General features: G+C 37.7%; 1 protein-coding gene across 2 annotated transcripts in view; it reads left to right on the top strand.

The window, feature by feature from the left end:
• The first annotated feature begins 2,300 nt into the window (after window positions 1-2,300).
• The window catches only part of GLRA2 (glycine receptor alpha 2), a 195,694-nt gene continuing 181,549 nt past the window's right edge, over window positions 2,301-16,445 (top strand). Inside the window, exons 1-2 of one of the 2 annotated variants that reach the window (XM_067724441.1) lie at window positions 2,301-3,090; window positions 5,238-5,371. In XM_067724441.1, the coding sequence (XP_067580542.1) occupies window positions 3,023-3,090; window positions 5,238-5,371 (202 nt within the window). In that variant the 5' untranslated portion in view covers window positions 2,301-3,022. The remainder of the gene's footprint in view (window positions 3,091-5,237; window positions 5,372-16,445) is intronic. The other variant, XM_067724440.1, reaches the window with a different exon arrangement.

The raw sequence follows: 16,445 nt of genomic DNA, 5'->3' as shown, positions 1-16,445 counted from the left end.
GGGTCGAGGGAAGAAAGCCCTTCAAGAGAGCAGAATGGTGGCTCTTAGGGACAGAAGAGAGGGGGAAATGAGGAGCTGCTAATCAGTGGGTATAGTTTCAGTGATGCGAGATGAGTAAGTTCTAGAGATGCACTGTACAATATTGAGCCTATAGTAACAACATTGTATTTTATACTTAAAAGTCTGTTGAGAGAGTAGATTTCAAGTTAAGTGTTCTTTCCACAATAAAATAAAAATAAATTTCAATAAAAGAAGGGAAAAGAGCTCGATGATGTTAAGTGCCATGTAAATGTCAAGTTAGATGACAACAGCAAAAATATCTTTCGGCCTTAGTTCCAAGGAATTCATTGGCAGACTTAGTGAGATCTGTTTCTGTAGATTGACGGAGCTGGAATCCAAATTGAGGAGAGCTGAGAAGTAAAATGAGGAGGTTACACTAGATCCTCTCTAAAGTTCCTTCCAACTCTAAAATAATACGTGCTTTGATCCCATGCTGCTAGCCAGAGTCTCCCTGTGTCACAGGTTTCCCTACTCACCCTACTCTTGTTTAATAACAAAACTCTGCTATTGAAAGAAATGACTTGCAAAGACTGTATTACTTTAAGCATCATTACAACCTCAAAAAATTTTAGGACAAATCATTTTCATATACTTTTACATATATATTTTCTCTTTTGGAAAGAATCTTGAGCACAAAAAAATCTTGTATGAGTTTTCCATAGCACCAGTTGAAGAAATATATTTCCAAGAATTGATTTTATTTTTTGGGTCAGGACTGCAGGGATAAAATCAGGTCTAGAGTTTCCATGTGGATGAATTCGGAAGTGAACAGATTCAAAGCTGCAGTCCAGGGATGTCTCACCCTACACCGTACTGTTTTCCTTTTAAATTGAATCACTTTTTCTGGGCTTCGGGAGTTAAGAGAACACTGCCAAAGAATTGATTTTGTATGTAAGCAGAATGCTTGGGCACTGCTGCTTTTCATCTAAAGAAAGGTCCTATATTCTCACTGTCTTGGTGGGGTAGATTTCTGATAAAAGGGCATACAGACCATTGCTACTTGACGTGTGATCGGTGGACCAGCAGAAACGACCTCAGCTAGGAACTTGTTAGAAATGCAGAATCTCAGGCACCACATCAGACCTACCAGATCAGAATCTGCATTTCAACAAGCTCTTCAGGTGATTTATGTTAAGATTAAAAGGTGAAAAAACATGCATTTTTTCTCAGAATCTACTTTTTGAAAACATAGAATTCTTCGTTACTCTGCCATAATATTTAAACTTATCCATGGGCATATTAGTCATTTATGGACTGAAAATTAATCATTTTATTTTGTTTTAAAATTAAGATCTGCAGTGGAGTGCCAAGGTGACGAACAAGGTACATTTTACAGACAAAAAGTAGGTTACACACCCAGCTCATGGCAGAACATGCATTTTTCATTCCCCCTTGCCAGAGCTGATAATTACTTACACTGAACTATCTACCCTTCCTCTTTTTTATTAATAACAACATTTGTAAGTTTAATTTGAAATAGCAAGGTTACCTGTCATGCTTTTGTACAGGATTCATAAACTTTCACTATTTTCTGTCTCTTTAGCCGATTTAGGAGAACATTTACACTTTATTACCTGACTCCTCCCTGGTGATTAACATCTGGAATGGGCAGATGAAACTCCACCCGCAGTCTCACCCTTCCTTGCTCCAGCTCTTACTCCGAGCCCTACTCTCTAACCTTTAACCAGGTCAAGTAAAGATTGCTACTGCCCCCTGCCGGCCCATTGTAGTCTTCCTCCTCTACAAATCCGTGACTTGAAGAGGATGCCCAAGGATTTTGAGCCGCTGAAGAAAGCTCAGAGAAGGGGCTTTCCCTAGTAAAAAAGTAGAGAGATCCTTTGGGAACCGGCAGCTAAAATCAAACGAAAACACTCAAGGGGCGAGGAAGGCATAAAGGGCTTCTAAATTAAATTATCGATCCTCGTGAACCATTCTCCGCATATGGGCTTCTCTATGCCAATGAAATGTCCCCTCCTCTTCAGCACAGGATTCCTCTTTTGCCTCTAGCTTTCACTGATAACGAGTAGACTACCCACTCCCCTATTATAATTTCAGTACTCTAGATCCTGTTCTCTGCTTCGCCCAATTTTCTTTTCCCACGCCTAGACCTTATTTCCCTTCTCTTCTCTGCTTCAAACTCCCGTCCCGCCCACCCACTGACAGACTCGCATTTCCAGGAGCTCAGACCCTAGCCTTCTTCACCCTCTCCATCTACCCTGACCTCTGCTCTTCCCTGGTCATCAACGCACCCCTTCAGCACCCCTTCGCGCGGAACGGCCAGTCACTCTTTGCCTTGGAATAGCAGGAACGTCCCCTCTGGAATGCCTCTCCCAGACCCCCGCCCCAAGCGACTGAAAAAGGAAACATGCGCACTTCGGAGCTAGGAGCTGTCCGAGTGCTGAAATTTATAGGCTCGGTAAGATCACGTCTCCGTCTTTCTGTAGCCCTCATTCCAGCACAGGATTTCAGCAATTTTGCCCTCTTCTTCCTACCCACTCCAGCACGCAGAGTCCTTTCTTCTCCCTCGTTTACAACTTCTTTTAAAAAGAGAACATTTTCTAGAGAAAAGGGATTTGCTAAATAGAAAGGACATAAAACAAAAGCTACAGCAACCCGACTTCCAGCATGGCATTGTCACCAGCCCCCTTTGCATGGTGATGCGATTAAGGTGGCAGCATTTTTATTATTCAGGAAAAGCAGCTGGGGGATCCATCAGTTCTAAGGCTTTGTCTTTCCTAGGTTAACTGATGGTCCTAAGCCCCCGTTTGACCTGACCATGATGCCCAGTACTGGCACTTTTTGTTTTTTCTCAGCAAACTGTACAAGCCCAAATCTCTTTTTGATTTTCAAGGAAACTAGATTCCTGCCAGATTTTGAGTCTGGACGATAAATAGATACTTTGTCCTAGCTTCTTTCTGGAATCATTTCGGGAATATTTTCCACAAGCATCACAGATACAGGAATGAACCGGCAGCTAGTGAACATTTTGACAGCCTTGTTTGCATTTTTCTTAGAGACAAACCACTTCAGGTAGGTGAAACGACTTTGCATGCTGGTATTTTCCACATGAAAACTGTTTGAAAGAGAACGTGTCATGCAATTTTTATCTATTTCTCTATGTCCCGGACCACATTATGTTAATTGAATAAAAGAGAGTTAAGAGTTCTTTTGTTCTTTTAAAAAGCTTAATTATGGTGGGAAGGTGGTAAATTTTTACAAAGGCAAGTTTTATGATGCATAACCCCACTCTGTGCATTTCAACGTATTTTCACAGCCAATGTGATATTAAGATACTCTGATGAGTTGCATGCTCTTTACATTTCTATATAATGGTGATTTTTTTTCTTTTTTGCTTTCAAATTCTTCTGTAAGTCATTTAAAGGGATTATTGAATGCAGTGCTTTTCATATGGTGGAAGTGATTGAATTAATTTGCCAGGAGCATGCTCATTTTATGTAAAATATAAAAGAACCCAAATTCTTAGCTAACTTGGGACTTCTATTGTATTTCGGCAACTAGATGCATACTATGAGAACTACAATTCAGGAAATTTCTTGAAATACCAAAAACATTTAAAATTTCATTTTACCACTGTACTACTGTTCAATATATTTAGAAATGTACTGCCTATCAAAACTGAATTAATATGACATCTCTGTGTTCGTGCACGCATGAGAAATGGATTATGCATAATTTTAAAAAGTGAGAAATCATTATTTGCACGCTTGCATTTTCTACTTAATTTACAAATCGTCTAATCAATTGATACCTCAAAATACCAGATTATTACCAGTAAGTGAAATAGCCATCCTAATGGCTAAGAGGTTCTAAGACAAGATAGAGATAAGAGATGTTCATACAACAAAGTGTAGGACTCTTCATTTAATTTTCACCACATTTTATGGTATTTTTTCACAGAACCAAGAGAAATGGAACATATAGCAATAATGCTATGAGTACTGGGAAAACCCACTATGTTCCTTTCAGGTTCACACCTCCTACTATGATTAAGAAAAACTGTAGGCTGGGTTTTATTAGAATCATCATCATCATCATCATCTTCATCACCACCACCATCACCATTATAATCAAATAATACTTGATTAATCAGATGAATCTGCATATGGGAATGTGAGTATTTCTAGGTGACTGTATCAATTTTTAACTCTTACCAAATGTTTATATCATCTTTGTACTTATATTTAATATTACTTCTTTGAAAAACCGGCAAGAATGTGGTATTTTCCTAGTGATAAGAATTAACAATATTATTTGTCAAAATACTGAAAAGAAAGCTTGTAAAATATATACTTTATGGAAGAAATCAACATTCAGTCAACCACTATGTATTGTCAAAGAATTCATTTCACTATAAACCATATATGCTCTTTTTATAAGCCTTTTAAGGAAAATGGAAGTCTGAGAAATTTTCCAATTACCATTTAGTGTTTTTGATAACGCAAAAGACAAAATGCTTTAGAAGTTCTTTTTCATGAATACTAGAGAGTCAACAATTTAAATGCTAATATATAAATAACAGCTGATAAAATGATAGAAGTACAGACATGCTCATTGTTGACCTATTTTAAAATGAAGTTAAATTTCCAAGTGAAGATTTTCTTTTAGAAAACACATTGGAAATTATTAATAGCTGAAAGCTGGAATAGAATCTAGCAGGTGACAAAATAAGCAATGGGATGCTTAATTCATGATTTACTTTGTTCTGCCCATCTTATTATGTATTTTTTTATAAAAAGTAGAGGACATATTAAGGGCCGAAATGCTGGAAGAATGTTTTGGAAGTCATGGGGAAATAATTTAACACAATCACATAAATTTTAGAAATTATCTTCATTTCTCTGATGACACTAGAAAGAAACAGCTTTGTATATCTGTAAAACCTACAAGCTAAAGCTATGCATGTTGTATCATCTTAAACATCTTATGAAAGTTTGGTAACTTAGGAGATATGACTCAGGATTTATACCTTTCATCACTTAAAGTTAACTCTAGACCATGTACAAGTTAGGAAGTTGACCAAAGAGTTTATAATTTTCCTTTTCTTCTTCTTAACATATCAAATATATTTACAAAACACGATGTCAAACATTCTGTGAGCATTAGTTCTCAGGTGATAAGAACGTAATTGTTGCTAAAAGAGTTAATGATGTGTTTAGGGCAGCTTTCTGCAAAGACCATGACTCCAGGTCTGGAAAACAACCTTCACAGACCCTATCTCCTTCAGATTTCTTGGACAAATTAATGGGAAGGACATCAGGATATGACGCAAGAATCAGGCCAAATTTTAAAGGTAGGTTTCACTGAAACTTACCTTAATTAAGCCTGTGGGAAATCTAGATGTTTGAATACTCTGAAAAAAATTTTTCAGGGCTTTTTATTATAAAATGAAAACAACAAGCATAGTATTCATTTCATTTTGGCATTCTTTGGAACTAGTTGATTTAACAGCTTAAATTTTACATGTTGCTTGCCACTTTCAAAAACCTTCCTCATTTGTGTTATGTTCCACAAAGAAAACTAACGTCAGAGATTATTGCCACATTGCCTATGTTATCTAAAGTGGGAGTGGGACTGGAAATGAATACAAGAACAAATGATGCACTTGATTTGTATGAATCGTTACACCAAAATCTTTGGTTTGGGTTTTAAATACGTACTCCCAAAATGAAGTTTACATCTCAATATATAACATGCCCTTTTATACACTTTCAGGCCTCTCTCATTTTTAAACCTTGTGAGAAAAGGCTCTAACTGAATATATTACAAAGTTTTGGTTTCCTCTTGTTTAAACATTCTAATTCTTTATTTGAAATTATTGATCTGAAGTTAACAAAGAAGATCATAGAATTGTAAAGTGCGTATGTCAAAGATGGTGGATACTTTCTTTGTTCAATTAGAAACAAACCAAAAAGTTTGGTGTTTTTGTATGTTTAACATTACAAAAATGTAATTAATAGAAATTACTTTTTAGAAATTACCTTTTATCTATTTGATTTATTTTTACTCTGAATCAGAAAAATACTGAAATAAGAAAGAACCTATTAATTGAATTGTTTTTGATGTTTTAATTTTTAGATACATATTTTAAATAAATGCATTTTATCTTGTAATTTAACTTAAAATAATGCATTGTGAAGTGCTTATATTTTATAAAAGGATAAATCTATAGTATTCTAGGTATTATGTCATAATTCATGCATCGCTTTGGTTTTGCTTATTAGCTATTTAATTGGATTGCTTTCCTTGAGGTTTGATTAATTTTTATTATTGGCAAATATGAGCATGAAAACTAAATTCAAAATTCTTTTCTTCTTTAAATGCTGCACCTCTGAATATACCCAGCTAAGGGCACATTTCATAAAGAAACATGTCAGAATTTTGACCAAACAGATGTTTTTGACTTATAGAGTATTTCCAAAAGAGACAACAGAACTTAGTTCAAAAGCTTGCTTTTGCTGAAAACAATTTTCATGTTTGCCCAATTTCATATTAATTTTGTGGTCAATGGAAGTCAATATTTGAAATAAAATCCTATGAGTAAGTATTCGAGAGTCAGCTTTTTCAATGGGCCGGCTCACTTGTACATTTATTCACTGAGCCATTCAATAACTTTTGAGTCTGAACTACATAAAGGATACTAACTACTGCATGCTTTGAAAACTTGAGAGTTGAAACAGGTTTGGATGCTACCATCAAAAATTTCATTGGACAGAGTAGATGTTATATGAATACTTATACAATAATATATAATACTAGATAGAAATAGTTAAGTAGTTAATGGTTAAGTAACATTAGGAAGTACAGATAAAATACTACAGGACTCCAACAAGAGCAGAGACGCTTTCCTATTAAGCTATTCACGGAAAGCTCCATAGAGAAGGACCAGAGATGGAAAATTGTTTCAAGTTTATGAGCATCTTGTTTAATAGCAGCTATTATTCATAATTTTTTAAAGGGAAGAAAAGTGCAAAGAGTAATAAAACAAACACCCATGTTGCCAATGCTACTTTAAGTGACCACATAGGATGAGCAATAATTTCCACACACAGCTTTTTTTTCTGGTTCTTCTGGGGATGTCACCCTTCGGAAATAACATTTCTCATGATTCTAAAGAATAAATAAATGAGGAGAATATCAAGCATAGCAAAGCATGGCCATGTTTTTGAGATCTGTCCTAAAGACATGAGTACAGGATGTTTTAAAGACTTATAAAAGGGAAATGGGTGGATATAATTTAAGACTCTAACGTTAATGAACTGTACTGACTTTTGGCCCCCTCTTCCCTTAACTCTCCGATTCAATGAACCCTGATATTCTTTCATAACTTTTACTTACATGGACCATTTATATCAGATCAATTACCTAACAGGTCTCACAATTCTCTTTACTGTGACGATCTTGGCTTTTCCTAGATGTAAAACATTCCCCATTATTTTAGACTAAAATGATTTTTCCTCCTTGGTGTTCCCATGAAACTTTCTATGTCTAATATAGTTCTTTTGCATATTTATGTTTTATCAACTCACCCCCGCACCGCATCTGAGAGGGCAGGGAGGTACCTTATTTATATATATATAATATTATATATATCTAGTTTATATATATAATATTATATATAGTTTCAGGTGTACAGCATACTGACTCAGGGTTTTTTTTTGCAGATTATATTCCATTAGAGGTTATTACGACATATTGGGAAGGGGTGGGAACTTTTGAGGGATGAACCAGTGGTCATAGTGGCTGGCTAGCAAAGATGATTTTAGCTGAGCTGAGGAGAAAGAAATAAAAGAAAGAGATAATAGGGAACTTGTAACAACAAAGAGACTAGGAAGACTATAGTACTTACTGCAGTTGATTAGCAATGTATCGATGAGAAATTTTATAGAGTAGGTAGAAATGGAAGGTGATTAGGAAATGTGATTTTATCTGGAATAGTGATACGCTCCCTGTAAATGCCAAAAACCAAACTGACTATGATAACAATAAACATGGTGATGATGATGACAATGATATTGAAAATAACAATAATGGTGATTAATAAGAAGACAAAAGGGCAAAATTTGACCACAAGTATATAAGCAAGAGCCCAATATGGGCTGTTGAGATAAAGGCTATGGCTTTTCTAGAAGTCTTATTAAATATTAGCACATTTCTCTGTTTTCCTTGCTGCCATGCATTGGCAAGGGAAAAGAAATGTATATGCACATTTTTTCTTACTGGAAGGAATTTTTCCTGCATCCTTTCAAGTCAGTAAAGTATTTCATGTCTATTCCATATCCCTGATGGGCTCTGAAAAATGTCATAATGGGCATATATACAAGAAGGAAGATGGATGTAAGTTAGAAAAGGGAACCAGAAATGATTCAGACTTAGACTCTGTAATTGAGAGTCATTCTTAGAAACTATAGGGAAAAAATAGCTTTTCTGATGTGCTGAAGCACAAGTGTATAAACAAAGTCGTGAGTCAGAGTTGCCAATTGCATTCCATCTATGAGAGCCATAGAGACTTGGGTCAGACCTCGTCAAAACATAAATTTTCAAAATCCTCAGTTCAGATAAAAACACAAGCTATGTCCATTCACAATTACCTGTTTCTGAAACCATGGTAAATGTTGATTCTATGTCAACAGGGAAGCCTCCTTCCCCACTTGGGTGATTTGTCTCGTTGTCAGTTGATTCATCATGGTGTTATTCCATCATCCTAACAGATATTCCTTTGTCAGTATTATTGTATCTTGAAAATGCCACTTTAAACATTAAGCTTTTAAAGAAGCCAAATGAAATGCTCAAACCTGGGCAAAATGCATTAGTTCTGATTCTCTCTCTTTGAAACAAAGCCTTTATCTATTTTAATAAAATTTTCTTTGAAAAGAAAATTAACTTAGAGTTATATCCTAAGTTGCATCCCAATGTGAAAAAATACATTTCACCAGAACATTCATTTTGGGATAGGATCTGGAATAGATAATGCCAGGAGATAATTATTCCCTCCACTTCTTTGTGCAGGCCATGCACACTAATCTTTCTTCCATATCCGGAGACCTAAATTTTAAAGTGTGATGTGTGATATTAAAACCTACATTTGCATGCAGTATGGTTTCCTTTATTTTCCAAGGAGTTATCAGCTCAAAAGGTGTTTCAGATATAAGTAAGAAACAGATCCACTTCCAAAAAACTAGAGGTCTTCATGTTTCTCCCCTTGGAAAGTTTCTTGTCTGTAGCCAAGTGGAGCTCAAGCTCATGTGTTGTGCTTACCAATCCCAGGAGGGGTGACTTGAGCACAAATGTCCAGCAGAAACACTTGGAAAGAGTGATTCTCTCAGTTGGTGATAATGTAGCCCTAGTGTGATCATTTCATTCATCACTCTGGCAGATGCGGGCATCAGATATTACCATGGGTTCTGAGAAAAAGAACAGAATGCTTACAAGTCTCAGAAGTTTTTTTTTTTTTTTTGCAGAAGTATTTGACTTGAGTGCAGAAAGTAGTGGAAACCTTCAGGCACCTGAAAGGGTACAGTCATTTTATATAGAATAAGACAATAGGAGATAAAAGGGCGGAAGTGATTATTGAAAGAAAAAGCTGCGTGTATCAAAGAGAAATTTATATATGACAGTTTTGTTCAGGGATGATGTTGATGAAGATTTTTGAATATCCAAAATCCACTGGCTGTGTCACAATTTATTTTAGCTTTTGTGTACTGTATGTATACCAATCAACGCATTTGTATATACTAGGCTGCTACGATGGGTCTGCAAGTTGCTTGTCAGGGATTTGAGGTAACACCAAGGAGGCACCTACAGCATTCTAACACACTCTGGTAAAGTCTATTCCAAAGGATAAGTTCATTTATTGGAGTACGTCTTCCATTCCATGGTGACAGAGTAGTAGAGTGGGAGGGGCCTTGGACTTGGATCCAGAAAACCCAGGTTCATGTCCTGGTTCAGCCACTTTGGAGAAAAGATGTCTCCACCTCTCCATGACTCAGGTTTTCTTCTGAGCATCAAATGAGATCATACATCTGAATGATTTGTTTCCAACTATTAAAATTATTACAAATAATTTGAATTCTTATTACTAGTCTTCTACTTCTCTTTGATAACTGACTATGTATTCTCTTAGCCTTCATGGTGATTGGGTCCTTAAAGTTGTTTGAATTTTTTTTAATGGAAAAAAACGAGTCAAAGAAGTTCTAGCATTTTAGAGTCCTACCACAGTAACCAGGATGTAGATGTCACGTGTCTCAGTGGGTTCTCCTTTATCAGTCTGGTGGGAAGATTTCCAACCTGAAAGGGCTATTTCGTATTTCTAAATATGAGACAGAAAGGGAGCCATTTGTGGGAAGGAATCATTTTTATCCATCCAAATCTTACCCCTGATTATTTTCTTAGACTCATTTTTTAAATGAACCAAGTAAAAGACATAGAAGCAATTTCGCTTGGTCCTAGAAAGGGCTCTAAATTTAATGGAAGATACATGACTGTCATTTCTGATGTACTTTCTTGTCCAGTTACTGCAGTTGCAAGGGTCACTGCACAAACATGAATTGATTTTCTATTTTAGAATAAGTATTTTCAGGAGAACATTTTGTCTCTGCAACATGGCAGGTTAAGAGCACTGGAAATGGAAGCCCATAATTTAGTTTTTGAGAATGTATTGTTCCTTGGTTGATTCTGGGTGAGTTCATATCCTTAATTTTCATTATTAAAAGAGCCTAAACATTTTATCCTGAGTTCTATAGTGCTTTCTGTTACTCCCCATGCTGAAGAACAATTCAGTCCCTTTTGCTGATAATCTGAGACTTCATTTAAAAAAATAATGGCATATGTATCAGGGTATCTCGGTACTTAGAGAGTGGACATTATAATGTGTCCAGTTGGCACTATCAGGCTTAGAGAAAAAAATAGTTATTAGCTTGTTCTTGGTGGTGTTGGGTGTTTTTCTTGGTGTGTTGGATCAGACACGTTTGAAACAGGGTCTTAAAAATGAAAATATGATTGATTAAGCCTCATAACAAGGTCTTTGGAAGCATGCTGTGTTCTCCTTGGAGTTAACACCTGAGAGGCTGTCTCGACTGTAGGATGCAGCATATTCCTCATTAACTTCTCTCTTGAGAGGGTTACTCTGAACACTTGTGACTGACTGCAGACACTTTTGGCCACGTGAAGCCCATTAAAGGAAGGACCTGAGCAAAAGGAATAGGTCTCTAACTGGTATTCTTAAGTGTGAAGGACCTGTAAGAATAAAGTCACTAGATTTCCATTTTGGAGTCTAGCCTGGCTAGCCAACCAAACGTGGCCGTGGGGCAAGTATGAGAGGGAAACTGGACACTCTCTCCGACTCGTGCCCTGGTTTATGCACTCAGCACTCCTTTAGGAAGTATAATACATGAGTACACCAAATGATGGCTCTGTTTTATTAACATGTCCATCCAAGAGGGAAAAAGAAAATCCTGGATCGAGTCAAAATGCGGAAACTCAATAGGCAATTATCATGAATGTGACTGGATAAGTCTTGTTTTCTATTTTTCTATTTCTTCTTTTTTTTCTATCAGGAGGTGGCTCATACTTTCTTGAGGACAAATAAGCTACACTTGCCCATGCATTGTCAAAGCAATAGAATAAATTTGCAGCAAGGGAGCACATATGTGAGCACAAAAAAATTACATGTAAAGGTTTTCCATCTTTATATTTGAATTTAAACACACAATTCGTTTGTTTATTCCTTTAATAAATAAGTAGTGAGCAGTATCTATATGCCAGGCACCATGTTCTTGCTAAGTATACAGTGGTAAACAGAAATTGAAGCTTTTAAATGTCAGTTCTCACTTCAGTAAAAACTGGAACATAATTTGTAAGTTTAACGCCGTACCATCCAGGATCTTTGCAGGAAAGAAATGACACACTCCAACAGGGTGTGGGAGGGTTTGGAAAAAACCAATCCCTAAAGGGAGAATGTAGTACTCTGGGACTGCCAGCGATAGACCCGAAGAGGCAAGGGGGGGAGCAGCTGCCAGAACCTAGAGAAAGTGGCTCTACCGAGAGGCCACCTAATGAGATCTATGGAGCAATGGAGTCAATCTGTGCTGGCCTAGCAGGGAGGAAGCTAGGGAATAAATATTCTGACCTCACTCTCCTCCTGCATTCCATTTCCTTGCGGGAACCTCTCGTTGGCCAAATCCAGCTCGAAGTCTGAGGGCAAGGGAGCGGAATGACGCAAACCCGGAAGGTCAGCTTCCCAGAGCACAGAGAAGAACAGAAAAGAGGAGAGTCTCTGGGGGCAAATGGAAGATAATCAGCACAAAGTCAGCATATGAGCAAAGCCACCCTTCAACCTGGTGGAGCAGACAGCTCCCAAGCTGATAATCCGTTTAGTAAGCCTTCCTTTATCAGTCTTGGGAAAGCAGGGAAGTGAGAACGGGATATCATCTGGATATACTATCCCAATAGATAAATGATACCTCCAGATGCAGAGAAGAGAGAGGAAGATAGTAGAACGTGGTAGTTCTGTTTCCTAAGCAGACAACTGAAAGATGTGTAACCAATGGACGGGGGTGGGGCGGGGAGGGAGGGCGGGAAGGGAGGAGGGAGAGATCTTCCTGCGGAATATACGAAAATAATTAATATAGCTTCCTTTCTATCTGATTTAATATGTTAATATGTTTGCTAATATTGTTGTGTTTGCCCCACAGTCAATCCCCTCCAGGCGCTCCATGCTGGGATGGGTTGTGGACTTAGATTTGAGCGCAAGACTTAATGCCAAGTCTCTTGGGGCAGCATTTCTGAGACACAGTCTTTCCTCCGTGCTCTTCTGTCTATACAGAGCTGAAGTAGAAGTGTTAGAAGAAAAAAGGACTGGGTGGGAGGGTTAGAAGAACATGAAGCCCAGGGGCAGAGTATTGTGCATTGTGAGGAAACGGCAGGTCTAAGGGAGAGTTGCTTGTTTCCCACTCCTTGGTTGGTTTGATTACGGCACCTGAAATACAGCTACTACTCGTGGCAATTCTGCTACTTTAGGAAAACCTCAGAACCACTTTACCACCTAATTTTTCTTTCACTTTTAAAACCCAAGTATACGTAGACGATAATATAGTCTATCTTCTTCTGATTTATTTACATTTAAATACTTCAAGATGTTGATTTCTAAGAACCAATTCATGCCCAACAAGGCAGCTGAGATTTCTTTTATCAGGCTTTCTCTTAGAAATAGCCTTCTTTGCGCCCCTCCGCCTCAAATGTATTCAGAAAACAAGGGGTCTGTTTATTTAGCTTTGAACCTCCAAGTCTCTGAAAAGTGAAGGATACACACATTTGGCAAACCACACTGTAACAACCCCAGTTAGAAGATACAATTCAGGATAATTTACACATACACTGCAGTGCTCACGATGGACTTCTCATATTCTATTTTTTCCTTTGAATTAATTGTGTCTTTCATACTTGAACGTTGTATAGAGTATGCCAAGTCAAAGGACTTAGGATTTAATGGTAAACTAAACTGGCAACCAACCAGATGTGTTTCTCAAACCACGCTTTTCGGAATACCTGCTTTAGAGCCTGAGTCCTGTTAAAAAGGCACATAGCTGGGCCCCGCATTTCTCCAGCTCTACCTCTGCAGAAACACTGAATGATGGGATCTGAAAATACTGACTTTAATGATTTCATTACTTCCTATAGTTTAAGAACTACAGGACTAGAATGAGACATTTTTGCTCCTGTATCTGAAGAATAATATCTTCCTTATAGTATTTTTCCCAAGATAGTGTGGGCCAGCATTGCCTTACCAAATAAAAGCGGGGGGAGATCCTACAAGGAAAAAAAAATCTAAACTGAGACTCATGAGGCCTTGTCTTAACTACACGTTTGCCAGCTGTGACCTAGAGCATGCCACCTAACCTCTCTGGGATTAATTCTTGTCACCTCCAAAATAAAGGACTTGGACCAAGACGTCTAGGTCCAACTTTGATAGTCCCTAGTCTTTACAGTCTAACATCTTTGAGTATGTCCTTTTGTAAATTATTGATGCACCCACAGAAGAGCTTGGATGCATGCAATCTTCCTAGAGAATTGGTCTCTGAGAAATTATTAATTCTATCCAGAATTCTTAGCAGTTGCTGATATCTATGACTCCCAATATTTCAAGGATGATCATTATTCTCTGGAAGACTCTGGAAACTTATGAGAGGGTTACTGAAGAAATCAGCCATTCACAATTTTTGTCTTGTTTTTGAAAGGTTCGGAGGTAGCAAATTCATGTACAGAGGCTGCTTCTAGGGAAAGTAGCTAACATGTTTCTTTAGTTCAGCATCTGGCCAAAGATGTTTCTCGAAATGCTAGTCCCATGAGATGTTCTCAGATATAAGGTTTAAAATGTGAAATAAGAATGGAAATTCTGGGCTTCCCTGGTGGCGCAGTGGTTGAGAATTCGCCTGCCGATGCAGGGGACACGGGTTCGTGCCCCGGTCTGGGAAGATCCCACATGCCGCGGAGCGGCTGGGCCCGTGAGCCATGGCCGCTGAGCCTGCGCGTCCGGAGCCTGTGCTCCGCAACGGGAGAGGCCACAACAGTGAGAGGCCCGTGTACCGCAAAAAAAAAAAAAAAAAAAAAAAAGGATGGAAATTCTGCAAAACAGCCTCCAAGAGACTTCCAATATTCATTAGCATATTAAAATGTTTTGAGAAAACCTGCAGTAAAAATCTACAAATAAATAGATATTTTAAAAACTTCTTTTACCCAGGGGTTTATCCTCTACTTATTAGATCATAGATTCCTTAAATGAGTAACATTCTGGGAAACTGGTGTTTCATGGAATACACTTTGGAAAATGTGGTCTTGGTAAAATCCATAAATCTAAAAAAAATTTTTTGCCATGAAAATAGGTGATGATGATGGGAAACCTACATACATATAAAATACGATGATCTGCTAGAAAGATAACATTCCTAAGAGCGGGAAGGCCCCAGCATTCGTAAGTGTGGCTTTCATTTTGATACATGGTCAACATTAGCATTCTGATGCCACAAGAGAGTTACTCCACAAGTTAGATTATTATTGCAGGCTATTTATCTCCTGCTTCATTTACATGAATAAATAAGCAAGCAGTGGCATTTTGAAAAAACAAACATTGAAGACAAAAGAAAAAACATGTCAGTGCAGCAAAATACTTTGATCTGATAATCACCTTCTGGTTTAGTCTTTATGATTCTTGAATGCTGAGTGACAAATACACACTTAAACAAGTGACCTTTAACCCTGAACTAAAGACATTTTTTAGCAGAATATGACAAAGTTGCATGCCTGTATGGGAAATTTCCTTTTGGATTGCCATTCTCTTTTGGGCAGTTTTCCAGGATGGATAAATCTCATATCATTTCCATTCAACTGTTTGTTGAGAATGTTTTTCCCCATCACTTCCTTGAAATTTAAAAAAATTTGAATCCATACTAAAAAAAACTTCATTTAGTAATTGAAAGTATGCAATATTTATCTCAAATAATGTGTGTAGATTTAAGGTTAAGGTCTTCACTTATTAGTATTTTTTTAATAAATTTATTTTATTTATTTATTTTTGGCTGTGTTTGGTCTTCGTTGCTGCACGTGGGCTTCCTCTAGTTGCATCGAGTGGGGGCTACTCTTCGTTGTGGTGCACAGGCTTCTCACTGCAGTGGCTTCTCTTGCTGCAGAGCATGGGCTCCAGTAGTTGTGGCACATGGGCTCAGTAGTTGTGGTTCACGGGCTCTAGAGCGCAGGCTCAGTAGTTGTGGTGCACGGGCTTAGTTGCTCCGCGGCATGTGGGATCTTCCCAGACCGGGGCTCGAACCCGTGTCCCCTGCATTGGCAGGCGGATTCTTAACCACTGTGCCACCAGGGAACTCCCCACTTATTAGTATTAAAATATATTCTAAGTTGGTCTGCTCAAAATGGATGTTTCATATAGTTAGATATATAAATTCCCAGGAAAAACTATTGAAAATTGTTTTCAATGAAGATGGATGCAGAAAGAGAAATGTCTTTGAAATATCACGAAATGTCTTGGGAAAAGAGTTATCTATATATAAAACTTGTTTATTACTAGTTCTTCCTTCATACTTTCTCTGAGTTAGTTAAATAAGCAAGTACGATTCTTTCTTCCTGTTTCTTACTCTAGGGTCCTAGTAAAATACAGAGAACAAAGTAGGGGGTGGGGAAATATTAAAGTTACCTTAGCCTTAATGGCTTCTGATCCACGTCATTTATAGTTGACCCTTGAACAAAGCGGGTGTTGGGGCACCGAATCCCAGCAATTGAAAACGCATGTATAACTTAACGACGGGCCCTCTGGTATTCACAGTTCTGCATGGGTGCATTCAACCAAACATGAAGCGGAT

The sequence above is a fragment of the Pseudorca crassidens genome, chromosome X, assembly GCF_039906515.1.
Source record: "Pseudorca crassidens isolate mPseCra1 chromosome X, mPseCra1.hap1, whole genome shotgun sequence".
Taxonomy (NCBI): Eukaryota; Metazoa; Chordata; class Mammalia; order Artiodactyla; family Delphinidae; genus Pseudorca; species Pseudorca crassidens.
Note: the sequence above shows the minus strand (reverse complement) of the source record. Positions and strands in the feature narration are given on the sequence as shown.